Source organism: Panthera uncia, assembly GCF_023721935.1.
Source record: "Panthera uncia isolate 11264 chromosome E2 unlocalized genomic scaffold, Puncia_PCG_1.0 HiC_scaffold_19, whole genome shotgun sequence".
In the NCBI taxonomy this organism is placed as follows: domain Eukaryota; kingdom Metazoa; phylum Chordata; class Mammalia; order Carnivora; family Felidae; genus Panthera; species Panthera uncia.
The window spans coordinates 1,754,696-1,769,760 of NW_026057588.1; the positions used below are offsets into that span (position 1 = coordinate 1,754,696).

Consider the following 15,065-nt stretch of genomic DNA (forward strand, 5'->3'; position numbering starts at 1 on the left):
TTGTGCATAAAATACTTGGCAATAGGGGCACCTGGATGGCTCAGTCAGTTAAGTGGCTGACTTTGGCTCAGGTCATGATTTCACAGTTTGGGAGCTCGAGTCCCACACCAGGCTCTCTGCTATCAGCACAGAGCCCGCTTTGGATCATCTCTCCCCCTCTCTCTCTGCTCCTCCCCTGTGCTAATTCTCTCTCAAAAATAAACCTATATCTAAAAAAAAAAAAAAAAAAAAGGCAATATTTAAATATTGGCAACTTCATCAATTACATCCAGTTGGTTGGTGGTGTTCAATTCCTCTTTTCAATTCCTGATTTTCTGTCTATTTGTTCCATTGATTTTAGAAAGATGTGTGAAGTTTCCAACTATAATTATGGATTTATTTATTATTTTCTTTCAGTTCTATCAGTTTTTGCTTCCTGTATTTTATGACTTTGTTGCCCTAAAACACATACATATTGCATACATATTTGGAATTATTAGGTCTTCTTGGTGAATTGACCCTATATCATTATGTAATGTCCCTCTTTATGCCTGGTAATTTTCCTTGTTTTGAAGTCTATTTGGCATGATTTTAATATGGTCACTCTAACATTCTTTGGTTAGTTTTTGTATTATATATCTTTCTCCACCCTTCTGTTTTCCAATTAATCTTTTTGAGTATAGTTGACACACAATGTTACATTAGTTTCAGGTGTAAAACATAGTGGTTTGACAACTTTATACATTATGCTATGCTCACCACAAGTGTAGCTGTCATCTATCACCACACAACACTATTCTAATGTCATTGACTATATTCCTTATGTTGTGCCTTTTATTCCTGTGACTTATTCATTCCATAACCCTAAGACTGTATCTCTCATTCTCCTTCACCCTCCAGCCTTTTTTTTATTAAAAAAATTTTTTTTAAGTTTATTTATTTTGAGAAAGAGAGAGAGAGAGAGAGCATAAGCGGGAGAGAGTCACAGACAAGTAGAGACAGAATCCCAAGCAGGCTCTGCAACATCAGCGCAGAGCCTGACGTGGGGCTCGAACCCAGGAACCTCGAGATCATGACCTGAGCCGAGATCAAGAGTCATATGCTCAACTGACTGTGCCACCTAGGCGCCCCCAACCCTCCACCCTTTTAAACTTACCTAAAGTGGGTTTATTTTGAAAACAAAATTTCTGGGAACTTTTAATTGGTGTGTTTAGATCATTTACATGTAATATAATTATTGATATGTTTGGATTTGAGTCTACCTTTTTTTTTTCTCTTTGTTCTGTTATCCCTGTTTCCCTTTTCCTGCCTTCTTTTGGGTTAGCTAAATATTTTCTAGAGCTCCATTTTAACTCATATATTGGGTTTATCTTTTATCTTTTTGTATAGTTGTGTGTGTGTGTGTGATATCTCAGGGATTACAATATGCATACTCCAGTCTTCACAGTCTATATAGAATTAATACCACTTACAGTGAAATGTAGAAACCTTATCACTATATCAGTCTCTTTACCCTCACCTTTAAATTAAAAAAAAAAATTGTACACTAGTGGTTCTTGACATATAAGTTTATGCATTAAAATATACAAGTCTCAAATATATCACTGAGTGAATTTTGATACTCTCCTCTCTGTATGTTGTAGTCATATATACTACATCAATATACATTGAACTCTACTAGACAATGTTATAAATTTTGTTTTCAAGTCATGTGTGTCTTTAAAAATATTTTTAAGTGTATGTTTTTTCATTTGTTTATTTATTTATTTAGAGTAGGGGAGGAGGAGAGGAGAGAGAGAGAATCTCAAGCAGGCTCCATGCCATCAGTGCCGAGCCTTACTCGGGGTTTGATCTCAGGAACCGTGAGATCATGACCTGAGCTGAAATCGAGTTGGATGCTTAACTGACTGAGCCACCCAGGCACCCCCACAGTTATGTGTATTTTAAAGATCAAATTGGGACTCCTGGGTGCCTCAGTCAATTAAGCATCTGACTTTGGCTCAGGTCATGATCTCATGGTTTGTAAGTTCGAGTCCTGCGCCGGGCTCTGTGTTGACAGCTCAGAGCCTGGAGCCTGCTTCAGATTCTGTGTCTCCCTCCCTCTCTCTGCCCCTCCCCTGCTTACACTCTGTCTCTCTCAAAAATAAATAAACGTTAAAAATTAAAAAAAAAAAAGATCAAATCTTTTCAGTGTGTTACTCTTCATTACCAAAATTCCAGTTTTCCTTCTGCTATCACTTCCCTTCCATCAAAACAACTTTTAGCCTGCTGGCAACACACTGTCTTAATTTTGCTTCATTTGAAAATGTTATTTTGCTCTCCTTGATGTGTATTTTCATTGGATATAGAATTTTTGATTGACAGTTTTATTTTTTTTTCAGCACTTTAAAAATGTTGTTTCTTTGCCTTCTGGCTTTCATGATTTCTGACAAGAAACTCATTATCTTTTGCATCAATTTTTATGATGCAGTTTTTCACAGACTCTTTTCAAAAAATTTAAATTTCGGGGTGCCTGGGTGACTCAGTTAAGCGTCTGACTTTGGCTCAGGTCATGATCTCACAGTTCATGAGTTCGAGCCCCACATCAAGCTCTGTGCTGACAGCTCAGAGCCTGCTTCGGATTCTGTGTCTTCCTCTCTCTCTGCTACTCTTCTGCTCGTGCTGTCTCTCTGTCTCTCAAATAGACATTAAAAAATTAAAAAAAAATTTTTTTTAATTTTAGTTTTCAGCAGTTCAATTGTGATGTATCCAGGCACGGGTTTGAGATTATGCTGTTTGGGTTCACTGTGCCTTCTGAACCTGTAAATTTATACCTTCTGGAAAGGCATAAATTTGGAACGTTTCCAGTCATTATTTCTTCAAAAATTCTTTCTTTCGGGGCGCCTGGGTCACAGTCGGTTAAGCGTTCAACTCTTGATCTCAGCTCAGATCATGATCTCACAATTTGGGAGTTCAACCCCCACATTGGGCTCTGAGCTGATTGTGTGGAGTCTGCTTGGGATTCTGTCTCCCACTCTCTCTGACCCTCCTGTGTTCTCTCTCTCAAAGATTAATAAACTTAAAGAAAACATAGTGATCCTATGACCTTACATTAATAATGCTTTTCTGTGTCAACATCTATTTTGTCTGAAATTAAGACAGCTTCATTGTCTTTCTTCAGATTCATGCCTGCCTTGTATATCCTTTTCTATTCCTTTAGCCTCAGCTTTCCCATGTCCTTGTTTTAGGTGTGTTTCTTCTAAAGAACATATGCCTGGATTTGAAAGAAATACAATGTTAGTATTTGTCTTACTTTATTTGTTGATAAGTAGTGCTTATTGAAACTGCTGACATATTTGGATGTGCTTTCAAATCCCAGTGTGTCCAGTCCCTGTCAGCGTACACGTCAGGGCCACTCATGTTCTCCAACCCCATGTCCCTTACAGTGGGGATGGTGGTCCTGCCCTCAGTGTTGGGAGATGATGTACATAAATTATTTGGCAGACTGAACAACACATGTGGACGCTCAGTAAAGATTCCTTTTTTCCCCTGACCTCTTCCCCCTTTAGACAAACATAGGAAGACACAAATCTTATGACAAAGTGGGTGCTGGAGATGCTCAGAGCACCAGAGGTGGAGATTCTGCTCTTTAGTGCCAAACACCAGGAGAGTGAGGGCAGGAGGTGGAGACAGATGCTCCAAGTCAGAGCCAGTGGCCAGGCCATGGGTTGGGTGCTGCACAAAGCAGGTCATCTTATTCCTGCTTTACAGATGGGCAGGTCACTGAGGTTCAGGGAAGTCACTTACCCGGGATCCCAAAAGCAGCCCTGAGGAGGAGTGCTGTTTGCAGCGTGACTTGGGCCTACATCTTTTCCACTTCCTGCGGGCTTGTTGGAGGCCTGTGTGACTGTTTCACCAGCAACGTGTATCTCACATCTGAGCTTTTCCCTGTTCACATTCTCTGCGTCTCTCAGCCCTGGCTTCACTGTGTGGCAGTCTGCCTGTGGGCAGGTGTATCTGGGACTCTCTCAGAGATACTGACACAAGATCTCTGTTTCCCTGGGTCTCAACCTTCCTGTTCTGAACCTCACTCCTTGGTTTCTGTGACTCTTTACTTGTGACACAGAGGGGACAAGTCCAAGACACAAGAAGAAACACAGGGAGATATGAGCAGTACACAACTGTATGGCAGGTCAAATGGTTAACATGCAATGGGATCATCAAAGAAAGAGAGGAAGATTGACAACCTGACAGTTAAGAACAGAGGCTGTGACATTCAGTTACAGACATGGACCCTGAAAGAGGGTCAGGGATACAGAACCGTGAGAGGCCAGACAGCGCACTGACAGCATGCTGGCAACCACAGAGTCCATGACACCAGGGGGATTCTGGGGTGACAGAAAGGGCAGACTCAATATGGTAACATTTTATCGAGGCCACTGTATGCCAGGCTTGTCTGATGGGTGGGGCTCTGGGAAAATCAGATTGCTCTTGCCCTGCAGGGCCCAGGGCTGTTGGGGGAGACAACAATGCAGACATACATCAGGCCGACGCAGGGCGGAGCATGATGACTGCCTCCAGGAAGGCACCGGTCACAGTATATTCATTCAGAAGACACAGGTCAGAGCCTACTGAGTCCTGTGCTATGGGTACTGAGAATAAGACCCAGCCCCTGCTTTTGGAAGCTCTCAGTGTCTTTGGGAAACAGACTGCGAGCTCTGCAAGGAGTAAATAAACATGACAGGAAGTTGAAGAGAAGTTAAGGAGGTGTTCTGGAAGCACAGAAGGCAAGTTGAAGTCAGCTCAGAGAGCTAGGGGAGGCTTTGTTAGGGAGGGCTATGTGAAACGCCAGGGAGGAAAGAGAAGAGGAGGTTTCCAGGCACAGTTACAGAGGCACGTAGGTGGGAAAAATATGGCTTCTTCAGGAACCACAAGTAGTTCCACGTGACTGGTGTGTGGAAGGTGGGGGGACTACGATAGACAAGGCTGGGGCCAGGTCACAAATGATCATAAATTGCAGGTGAAGGAGTTTGCCATTATTCCCACAGGGCAGTACTCTGAAACCATTTTCACATCACTGCACACACACAAAAACGACAATATTCACATGTACGTATGAGGGTACCTGGAGAGCTTGTTCGGGGCTCAAAGTGAGTTATGTCTTGGCATACTTATAAACCATTCAGGAAGGTTTGCCGTAGAAGGTACACTGAAGAGCTTTCCACCATGGAGTGACACAATCAGGTTTGGGTTGTAGAAAGAGCCCCCTGGTGTGGAGAATTGAACAATGGGAGAGGTCGGGGGAGAGAATGAAGGCAAGAGACCCCAGATGGAATCCAGATGAGAGGTGATGAGGGCTCACAGAAAGTGACGAAGGTGGAGAAGATGATTAGAGGTGAGTTTTCAGTAAAACCAACAGGGCTGATGACTGATGGGATGTGGAAGGGGAGGGCAGGGAGAAATGGATGCTGGGCAAGCATCAGGCTGCACCCTCGATTAAGGGAGATTGTGAAACAGACAGAGGGCCTGGAGAAGGCCTCACATAAGAGGCAGCCTCACAGGTTGGCCTTAGAGTTAGACGTGAATAGGTGGAGTGAAACAATAGGCGTGAAGGCACGGAGGTGGGCGAGGGCCGGTACCCCTCCTGGGCTAAACAGGGGAGGAAAAGGCAAGAACAGCTACATGGGAACATGAAGCTGGAGCCTTCCTGCCCAGAGCATCTTGGGACCACTGAGTCCCAAAAGAAACTTCACTTGCCCTGGCTCTGAAGACAAATCCAAGTCCTCACCTCAGCTGTCCTTTCTCTGAGATGGGCCTGAGTGGGGTCTGGAGGGCAGCAGGATCCTTCTGGAAGCTTCTCCAGATGGTTTGAATAGCTTTGTGTTCATTAGGCGCCTCCATCTGGGTCTCCAAATGCAGAGTTGTTCCCAGACAGCCCCAGAGTCTGCCCTTTAGCACCTCATCATTTTGGGGTACTATCACCCACCCCATTCTTTGTTCTTTTGGAACTCAGGGTTTTTCTTAGATGTTGAGCCTCTGAGGGGAGGATACTGTGTCCCGAGAGTTTTCTTGGGTTACTGCAGTACTGTGATGTGGATCCTCAGGTGAACCATAAGGGCTGAGCTGCGGCTAAAGGCCTTTCCACAGTCGCTGCACTTGTACGGCTTCTCTCCTGTGTGGATTCTCTGGTGCTCAATGAGGGAGGAGCTCTGTGCAAAGGCCTTCGGACAAACCTTACACTGATACGGCTTCTCTCCAGAGTGGATTCTCAGGTGGCGGATCAGAGCTGAGCAGTCACTGAAGGCTCTTCCACAAGCGTCACACTTGTAGGGCTTCTCCCCGGTGTGGATGCGCTGGTGCTGAGTCAGGTGGGTGCTCTGGCTGAAGGCCTTCCCACACTCGTCACACTCATAGGGCCTCTCCCCTGTGTGCACCCGCTGGTGCTGGGTGAGATGGGTGCTGCGGCTGAAGGTTTTGCCACATTCCCTGCACTTGTAGGGTTTTTCTCCAGTGTGGATCCTCTGGTGCTGAGTTAGGTGGGTGACCCGGCTGAAGGCCTTCCCGCACTCTTTACACTCATGGGGCTTTGCCCCCGTGTGGATGACTTGGTGCTGGGCCAAGTGAGTGCTCCGGCTAAAGGCTTTCCCACACTCACTACAGGTGTAGGGTGTCTTCCGAAAATGGCTCTTCTGGTGTGCTTTGAGGGCGGAGGGGCTCTGGAATGTTTTCCCACATTCACCACACTTGGAAGACTTCCTCCTTGAGTATACGCATGGCGACTCCGTCCCATAACCATCCAATGGATCAAATTTCTCTTCTGGTGTCTTCTCTTGTGAGATGAAATTTGGCCACATGTTGGGACTATTCCCCAAGGCACCAGGTTCACAGCTGGTCTGGTCTGTGGGAACATCCTTGTGAGGCTCTGAAGTTTTCCTGCAATCCATCTCTTGGGGGACAGACTTTGTCCAGATTTCCCCTGAGAGTCCTGCCTGCCTCTCTGAGCTGCCCTCAGGTTCACAAGCATCACCAAAGGCAAGTCCCAGGGAACCACCTCCCGCGAGGGTTTCAGTGGCCCTACCCAGTGGCTGGGACTCTTCCAAATCATTCTGCTTGCAGCTTGACTTTGAGAGCTCAGCTCCTGGTTCCTGTCCTGAAACAACCCAAACCACAGTGTCAACACTATTTCCACACAGGGCTTTCCCCATTCTACCTGGGTCGTGGTCTTACTCTGTAAGGAGACAAATGGCCACTCCTGACATTTGGTCCCATTTCCAAAGTAAAGTTTCCCATTTGGTGTCCTGGATGACAAAGGGCATAGGGCTGTGTTCCCACACCATCAGAAACTGGATCACAGGTTCCAATCCTCCCCTACCCCCCACCCCTGAAACTCTCCATTCTTCAAGGCTGCTGATTTGGGCTCAAGTGTCAGAAGGAAAACCCTAAGATTGAACTGATCTGAAAGAATGAGAGTAAGTAAGCACACACAGGGGGTTGCCCTTGCCAAGTGCCTATGTACTTACTCCCCCTCGGGAGACCCCAGCTCTCAGTGCCTTAGCCCTGGACCTAAAAAGCCTACTGAGCATTTTCTGCAGGTGACAGTAAAGACTGGCTGAATGAGGAAAGCAATTCCAGATGCTGGCAACTGTGCAGTTTTCCACAGTAGAATCTACCTCGAGCCCCAAGTTGACAACCACTGCTGAGGGTGAGTGGGTGACAAGCCCGCCTGGCGTCCCTAAGACCCTGGGAGGCCTGAGGCCCACTCTTTATAAACTGCTGTAAAGGTGGAGTGTGGTTGAAAGGTAGTTGGAGATTGGGTTGTGTATGAGGTCAGCCTGAACTGACCTTTGAATTGAACTGACCCTTGATAGGTGCATAAGGCACCGGGGCACACTTAATAGCATCACGTACTGGACAGATTCCAGGAAGAGATGGGAGCAGGCCGAATAATTGCTGCTCAAGTCCACAGTGGAGCCCCAGCCCTGCCACGAGCCAGCTCCAGAGCATTGGGCAATCCTGCCCTCGTCTGGACCTGTAAGAGAGAGCTACTATACTGCTCGCCTGCCAGGGCTGCTGGTCATCATTAGGCTCTCCAAGCACAGTGGGTAACTTCCATTGCCTCATTTCACTTTCAGTCTGCTCTCACAAGGACATACTGGAACACTGCATTTCAGACAAGGAAACTGAGACCCGGCTGAAGGAAGGTCTTGAGTACTCAACTGGTACAAGATCACACAGTTGGCTGGTGGTCAAATTGAAATTTCAGGTATAGATTTCAGACTTCTGGGGTGCCTGGGTGGCTTAGTCGGTTAAGAGTCCGGCTTCAACCCAGGTCGTGATCTTATGGTTCGTGAGTTCTAGCCCCATATCGCATCAGGCTCTCTGCTATCAACGCAGAGCCAGCTCTGGATCTTCTTTCCCCTTCTCTCTCTCTGCCCCTTCCCTGCTCACGTGTTCTCTCTCTCTCTCTCAAATATAATAAAAATTGAAAAAATTGAAAAAAAAAAAGAGTTTTTAGATTTCAGATTTTGTCCTCTAGGCCCACAGATGTCCTCCTAGCTACCCAGCCTCCTCAGTCATATGCTTGGTCCCACATCCCTCTTCTTCCTCTATTCCAGCAACATTGCCCAACTGCTCTTCCCAGAATGTACCAGTCTGTACCACCGGGTCTTCACCCCCACCATTCCCTCTGCCTGGACTTCCACGTCATTCTCCTTATCTCAGTGCCATACTGCCGTTTCTCTGAAGACTTTCTTGACCCTTCAAGAGGATGTGGCCACTATCCCCTTTCCCTGTCCCTGTGAACTTTGCCTGGCAGAGCTGATGGGCCCAAGGGAAGGCACATGACCAACCTCTCCAGAAAGGTCTGTTTCTCGAGGAGCTAAACAATTATCCTAACAGCTACAGTTTCCACTGTGTTTAATCTGTACCAGACACTGTTACATGTGCTGCACAGGTGATGCTTCATTTACACCTCTCAATGACACCGAGGTAGGTATTATGAACTGCAATCGCCATTTTATTGACAGGGAAACTGAGGCACAGGAAAGTCACATGGCCAGGAGGAGGAGCTGTGGTTGGATCTACCAAGCCTTCATGATATTTCTGTTCTTTCTACTCACTGCATGCCTCCTCCCTAGAGCCTGGCATACACACACTATCTGCTATCATCAGGCAGGGCCAGGTCGGGCCCTTCCAGGAAGAGCCTTCACTCCCTGCTCTGGACTGCATCCGTTGGGACCTCCCTGGGCCGGGACATCTGTGTAGGTCCTCCAGAGCAAAGGTGCCCACTCTAGCCTAGGGCAGGTCTGACACACACAGATCCTGGAGGCCAGCAGAGGGACACATGGAGACACCTGGCATTTTTGTCATCCCCTCCCCTGCTATAGGCTTCCAGCCCCCTCATCTGGTACCAACAGCCTGGTTTTCCTTATTCACGTCAGTCCCTGAGATCTGGTCAGCCAAAAACAAGCACAAGACCCCAACCAGTTCAGTGGGACTCAGCCCAGGAACCTTTTACTGTTCTCCCCCTGGGGATTCTACATCGGTAAGACATAAGCCTGGGTTGCTGAGCCAACCATGTCTCCACTGAGGAGAGAAGCTACTTAAGAGTAAAGCTAATGTAGGAAAACCCAACTGAGAAACAGAACGAGAAAAAAAGAGTCCTGACGCCATCCACTGAGCTCCTGGATACAGCCAGGAGCTCCCTACTTTGCTGCAGTCAGTTTGAGCTCGGTTTTTGGACATTAGCAGTCAAAACAGATCTGCTTAGCACAGTGTGTGAGTTTGGGTGACGTACAAAGATGACAACAAGTGTGTGTGTGAACGACCCCAAACCCAAACCCTGCACTCCCACATTCCAGTCCAGGCTCTGCCCACAGTGTGCTGCAAACAGTCGCCTGTTGTTCCTTCTCACCTCTCTTGTCCAGTGACCGAGTCAGACCTTCTACCAGCATGGCAGCCTCCTCACCACTCTTGGGGAACTGGGCACCCACCCATGACTGGATCTTGGGTGGCAGTGCACCCAGGAACTGCTCCAGCACCAGCAACTCTAGCATCTGCTCCTTGGAATGTGCTTCAGGCTGCAGCCACTGGTGGCACAGTTCACGGAGCTGGGCCAGGGCCTCATGTGGGTTGGATGCCTCCTCATAGCAGAAGCGCCGGAAGCGAAGACGTGCAGCCTCAGGGTGGACAGTGTGGCCAGGGCTAGATTCCTGGACCTCAGAGAGGCCAGCCTCCTCATCCTCCACCTTCACACGTAGGAAACCATCCTGTTCCCAGGGCATGGGGCTCAGAGGGCTCTTGGGGATGGCCATCAAGCAGCAGCACTCCAGTGAGGCACAGAATGGCTGGAACGTTGGAACCGGGTCTGCAGGAATGTCAGAACTCTGTCATTATGTGGAACTTGGGGCTCTGCTCACATCTGTAGAGCAGGGCAGATGCAGGCTTGGGGCCTGTAAGAGTGACTCTCTCACAGAGACACAGATGTTCAAAATAATCAGATGCCTAAGCACCATGCTAAAAGTATGCATATAGTAACTCATTTAAAACTCTAAACAAACTCAGGAGGTAAGAATTTCCTTTCCATTTTGTGGATATGAAAACAGATATAGAGGAGGAAAAGATTCACCCAAAGCTTCTCAGATACTGAACAGATTGGGAGTTGCTGAGCTACAAACCCAGGCAGCCTGACCCCATGGCCAGTTTGCTTATGGTGTGCTCCTCCCACACAGAACTAGATCTCTCTATCTCACACACTCCCTAGGTAGCCACATGGTCATTCCTTCACTTTTCCCTTGCTAATTATTTTGGTTTCTGAGATGGATACTTAAAAATAAATGACTTTCCGCTTTCCTTTCTTTCCTCTTTTTTTTTTAAATTTTATTTTTTATCTTTTAAAATTTACATCCAAGTTAGTTAGCATATTGTACAACAATGGTTTCAGGAGTAGATTCCTTAGTACCTCTTACCTATTTAGCTTATCCCCCCTCCCACAACCCCTCCAGTAACCCTCAGTTTGTTCTCCATATTTATGAGTCTCTTCTGTTTTGTCCCCTCCCTGATTTTATATTATTTTTGTTTCCCTTCCCTTATGTTCATCTGGTCCTCTTTTTTTTTTAATGTTTATTTATTTCTTAGAGAGAGAGAGAGAGAGAGCATGAGAGCGAGTGAGAGTGGGTACCGGAGGGGCAGAGAGAGAGGGAGAGAAAGAATCCCAAGCAGGCTCCACACTCAGCACGGGGCCTGATGTTGGGCTCGATATCACCACTGTGAGATCATGACCTGAGCCAAAATCAAGAGTTGGACACTTAACCAACTGAGCCACCCAGGCGCCCCTCCTCTTTTCTAATACATGTACTTAAGGCTGTAAATTTCCCTCTAAACACAGCTTTAGCTGCACATCTATAAGTTTAATGTTGCATCTTCATTATCATTTAATGAGTTCAAAATATTTTCTAATTTCTGTTGTGGTTTCTTCTTGACTCCTGGGCTATTTGGAAATCTGCTATTCATGGGGCACCTGGGCAGCTCAGTTGGTTGAGTGTCCAACTTCACCTCAGGTCATGATCTCACAGTTCGTGAGTTCAAGCCCCACATCAGGCTCTGTGCTGACAGCCGGAGCCTGGAGCCTGCTTTGGATTCTGTGTCTCCCCCTCTCTCTGCCCCTCCCCCACTCACATTCTGTCTCTCTTGAAAATAAACATTAAAAGTTAAAAAAAAAAAAAAAAGAAATCTGCTACTCCATTTCCAAACAACTACGGTTGTCTAATTGTCTTTTTATTATTGATTGCTAGATTAAGTTTGTTGTGCTCAGAAAATGTGCTTTAGTCAACTTCAATCCTTTGAAATTTGCTGAAACTTGGTTTGTGACCCAGTGTATGGTTAACTTTGGTCAACATTCCACAAAAACTTAAATATCCACATAAACTTAAAAATAATGCAAAAGAAAAAAAAAAGTACTATCATACAATCCAGCAATTTCACTTCTGGGCATTTATCCAAACGAAAATGCAAACACTAACTTGAAAAGATATATTAACGCCTATATTCACTGCAGCATTATTTACAATAGCCAAGATATGGAAGCAACCTAACTGTCCATCAACAGATGAATGGATAAAGAAGATGTGGCACCCATACATACAATAAAATATTACTCAGCCATAATAAAGAACAAACAGCATGGATGGACCTTGAGGTTATTATGCCAAGTGAAATAAATTAGAGAAAGATAAATACCATATGATTTCAGCTATATGTGGATCTAAAAAGCAAAACAAATGGACATACAACTCAAAACTAGATTCACAAATACGGACTGATGGTTGCCAGAGGAGAAGGGGATTTGGGACTGGGTGAAATGGGTGAAAGGGATTAAGAGGTGCAAACTTCTAGTCATAAAATAAATAGGTCATAGTGATGTAACATATAGCACATGGAAAATAGATAATAAAATTGTATTAACTTTGTATGGTAAGAGATGGTAAGTAGATTTATTATGGTGATCATTTTATACCATATATAAGTGTTGAATCACTATGTTGTACAGCTGAAACTAATATAATATTGTATGTTAACTATACTGGAATTTTAAAAATGCAAAGCCTTCCTGGATAAGTGATAAAAAATAAAGTAAACAACTTGATCAAAATTAAAACGTTTCATGATTTGAAGGATATCATCAAGAAAGCAAAAAGGCAACCCACAAAATGGCACGAAATATTTTCAAATTAGGTATCTGATAAGGAATACGTATCTAAACAACTCCATGGTAAAAAGATAAATAATCCAGCTAAAGAATGGGCAAAGGTTGGGGCGCTTGGGTGGCTCAGTCAGTTACGCATCCGACTTCAGTTCAAGTCATGATCTCATGGTCTGTGGGTTCAAGCCCCGCATCCGGCTCTGTGCTGACAGTTCAGAGCCTGCAGCCCGCTTTGGAGTCTGTGTCTCTCTGCCCCTCCCCCACTCACGCTCTGTCTCCCAAAAATGAATAAACGTTAAAAAAAAATTAAGAGTGGGCAAAGGTTTTGACTAGACAGTTCTTCAAAGAAGATACACCAATGCCCTGTAGGCAACATGAAACATTGCTTGACATCATGACTACCAGAGAAATGCAAATCAAACCCACAGTGAGATACCGCTTTACACCCGCTAAGATGGCTAAAATCAAAAAGACAGATAACAAATGTTGGTTGGCACATGAGCCATGGTCTTGGGCACAGGGAGAAGCAAAGGTTAGTGAAACAAGACCCCAATCCTGCGACTTTTCAGCGGCAGGTGGCAACTTCTCACAAAACTGTGTTCTAGCCCCTAACTCCACCCTGAAGCTCGCTTGGGCTTCTTGTCCCCTTGCCCTTGCCGTTATCCCCGATCCCCATCTTCTCAGCCTTTGCCTCTATTATTCTTTTGTTCTAAAATCTCTTTGCACCTAATTTTTCCCGGTCCTCCAGACTGCACTTTATCTGCCGTCTTCTCCAAGAGTTGTAGGAGCACTTGAGAGCAAGCTGAGTATCCTTCTGAGTGCCCTGGGTCTCTCTTTTCCCAGCTCCGGCTAGAACCATATGTTGCCCCAGAGAGACTGAGCACACTGGAGCCCACAGTGCCCAGAGCACGGCCTATGTCAAGTGCATAATAAACAGGTGCTGAGCAAATGGAGGGACCAGGAAAGGCTGAGCATGGTCACCCACAGATGTGGGGAGTCACTGTACAGGGGAGGAGGAGCAGGAATGGCAGGGATGACGATACATGCAGCAAGATTCCAAGCTCCCTTTGCTGCACCCCTGAAACTCCTGTTCTGGAAAATCTGAGACATATGGACCCATCCCCCAACGTGCCGACCTCACATCAGGTCAAGGTCCCCGATCCATGAGTGTTCAACCAACTGAGCACAGCGGTTCTTCCATTTCTCTGTCCTTGCGAGTCACCGACCTGGTAAGTGGCACCTACCTCAGAGGGCTGCTGTGAGGTTACCCAAGGCGATCCGCGACAAACGTCCAGTACCGGCCTGGCACACTGCAGACACGGGGTGAACAACCAACCTGACACTCCACAGCCTCCTGCCAGACTCGGGCCCACGGCCGGTGCTGGGGAACATAGCCGCAAAGCCGGCTGGGGACCGCGGTCAATTCCGGCTGCAGACAGGCGGAAGCGAAACTCTCCGTCGCATCCTTGGCAAACTCTGCAAATCACCCGCATCTCAGTACCCTGACAAAATCTTAGTCCCGCAGTGACAGGCGCACACCCTGCCTCAGGCACCGTGTCAGCCACCCAGGAGCACATTTCTGTGTCACTCACCAGTGGAATTCCCCCACAGTCACTCACAGTCCCTGACCACCGTCTCAGCCAGGGACGCTCTGCGTCCCGCCTGAAGTCACGCGGCCGGCCGCACCCCCGCGCTCTCCTCACATCACACGACACCCCCGCGAAAGCTCCGACCCCCGTCGCCGTCAGCCGCACCCCACGTCCGACGGTCACCCACTGCCACGCCGTCGGTAGGAAGCGCACACCCGCACGCGCCGACGCAGAAGCACAACCTCTCAGGCACACACACAGCCGGCCAGTCGGTCCCACGTGCGACCGGTGAGTTCTACACTCGGTCTGCGCGTCGGTCCCGCTCACTGCCCGTCAGTCGGTCCTCCAGGCGCGCCGCTCGCGGTCAGCACCTCAGTCCCCGTCGGCGGGTCGGCCCCGCAACACCCGGCTCAGTTCGCCGCCAGCGCTGGCGCCTTCCCGGCCTGGGACGTTTCTTTCCGGCCACGACCCCCGCAGACCCCACCCAGGCCCACCCCACACGCGCGGCGGCCGCCACTTCCGGGAGCGCGCACTGAGGCGCCACAGGGGCAGGGCCGCCTGCGCGCCCGCTCGCCGGGACCACAACTCCCAGGATGCGCCGCGCTGCCCAGCAGGCGCCCCTGCGCGCGGACCGCAACTTTGAGCTCGCGTCGCGTCTTAGGCTCCACGGCCCCAGCGCCGCCCTCCCGCCCTCCTGGACTACAATCACCCGAAGGCCCCGCGCCCTCAGCCCGCGCCCCCTGGGGCACGCCGGGGGTTGTAGTCTCGGCAGGGCAGTGGGTAGAAGGCTGGGCCTTTGTGGGGTTGTGGTGGCTGTG

The 15,065-nt window shown here is 47.7% G+C and overlaps 1 protein-coding gene across 4 annotated transcripts; it reads right to left on the reverse strand.

Annotated features, from left to right (window-relative positions):
• Positions 1-1,675: 1,675 nt before the first annotated feature.
• ZSCAN22 (zinc finger and SCAN domain containing 22) lies at positions 1,676-14,796 on the reverse strand. 4 transcript variants are annotated; one of them, XM_049621892.1, is made up of 3 exons: positions 14,619-14,796; positions 9,872-14,134; positions 1,676-7,108 (listed from the first exon to the last, which is right to left on the reverse strand). In XM_049621892.1, exons 2-3 carry the CDS (start codon positions 10,269-10,271, stop codon positions 6,033-6,035), a joined length of 1,476 nt encoding a protein of 491 aa, XP_049477849.1. In that variant the 5' UTR covers positions 10,272-14,134; positions 14,619-14,796; the 3' UTR covers positions 1,676-6,032. The 4 variants fall into 4 exon arrangements, with proteins under 4 accessions (XP_049477849.1, XP_049477848.1, XP_049477847.1 ...); XM_049621891.1 differs by having other exon boundaries at positions 9,872-10,324; positions 13,903-14,795; XM_049621890.1 differs by having other exon boundaries at positions 9,872-14,796.
• Positions 14,797-15,065: the final 269 nt, after the last annotated feature.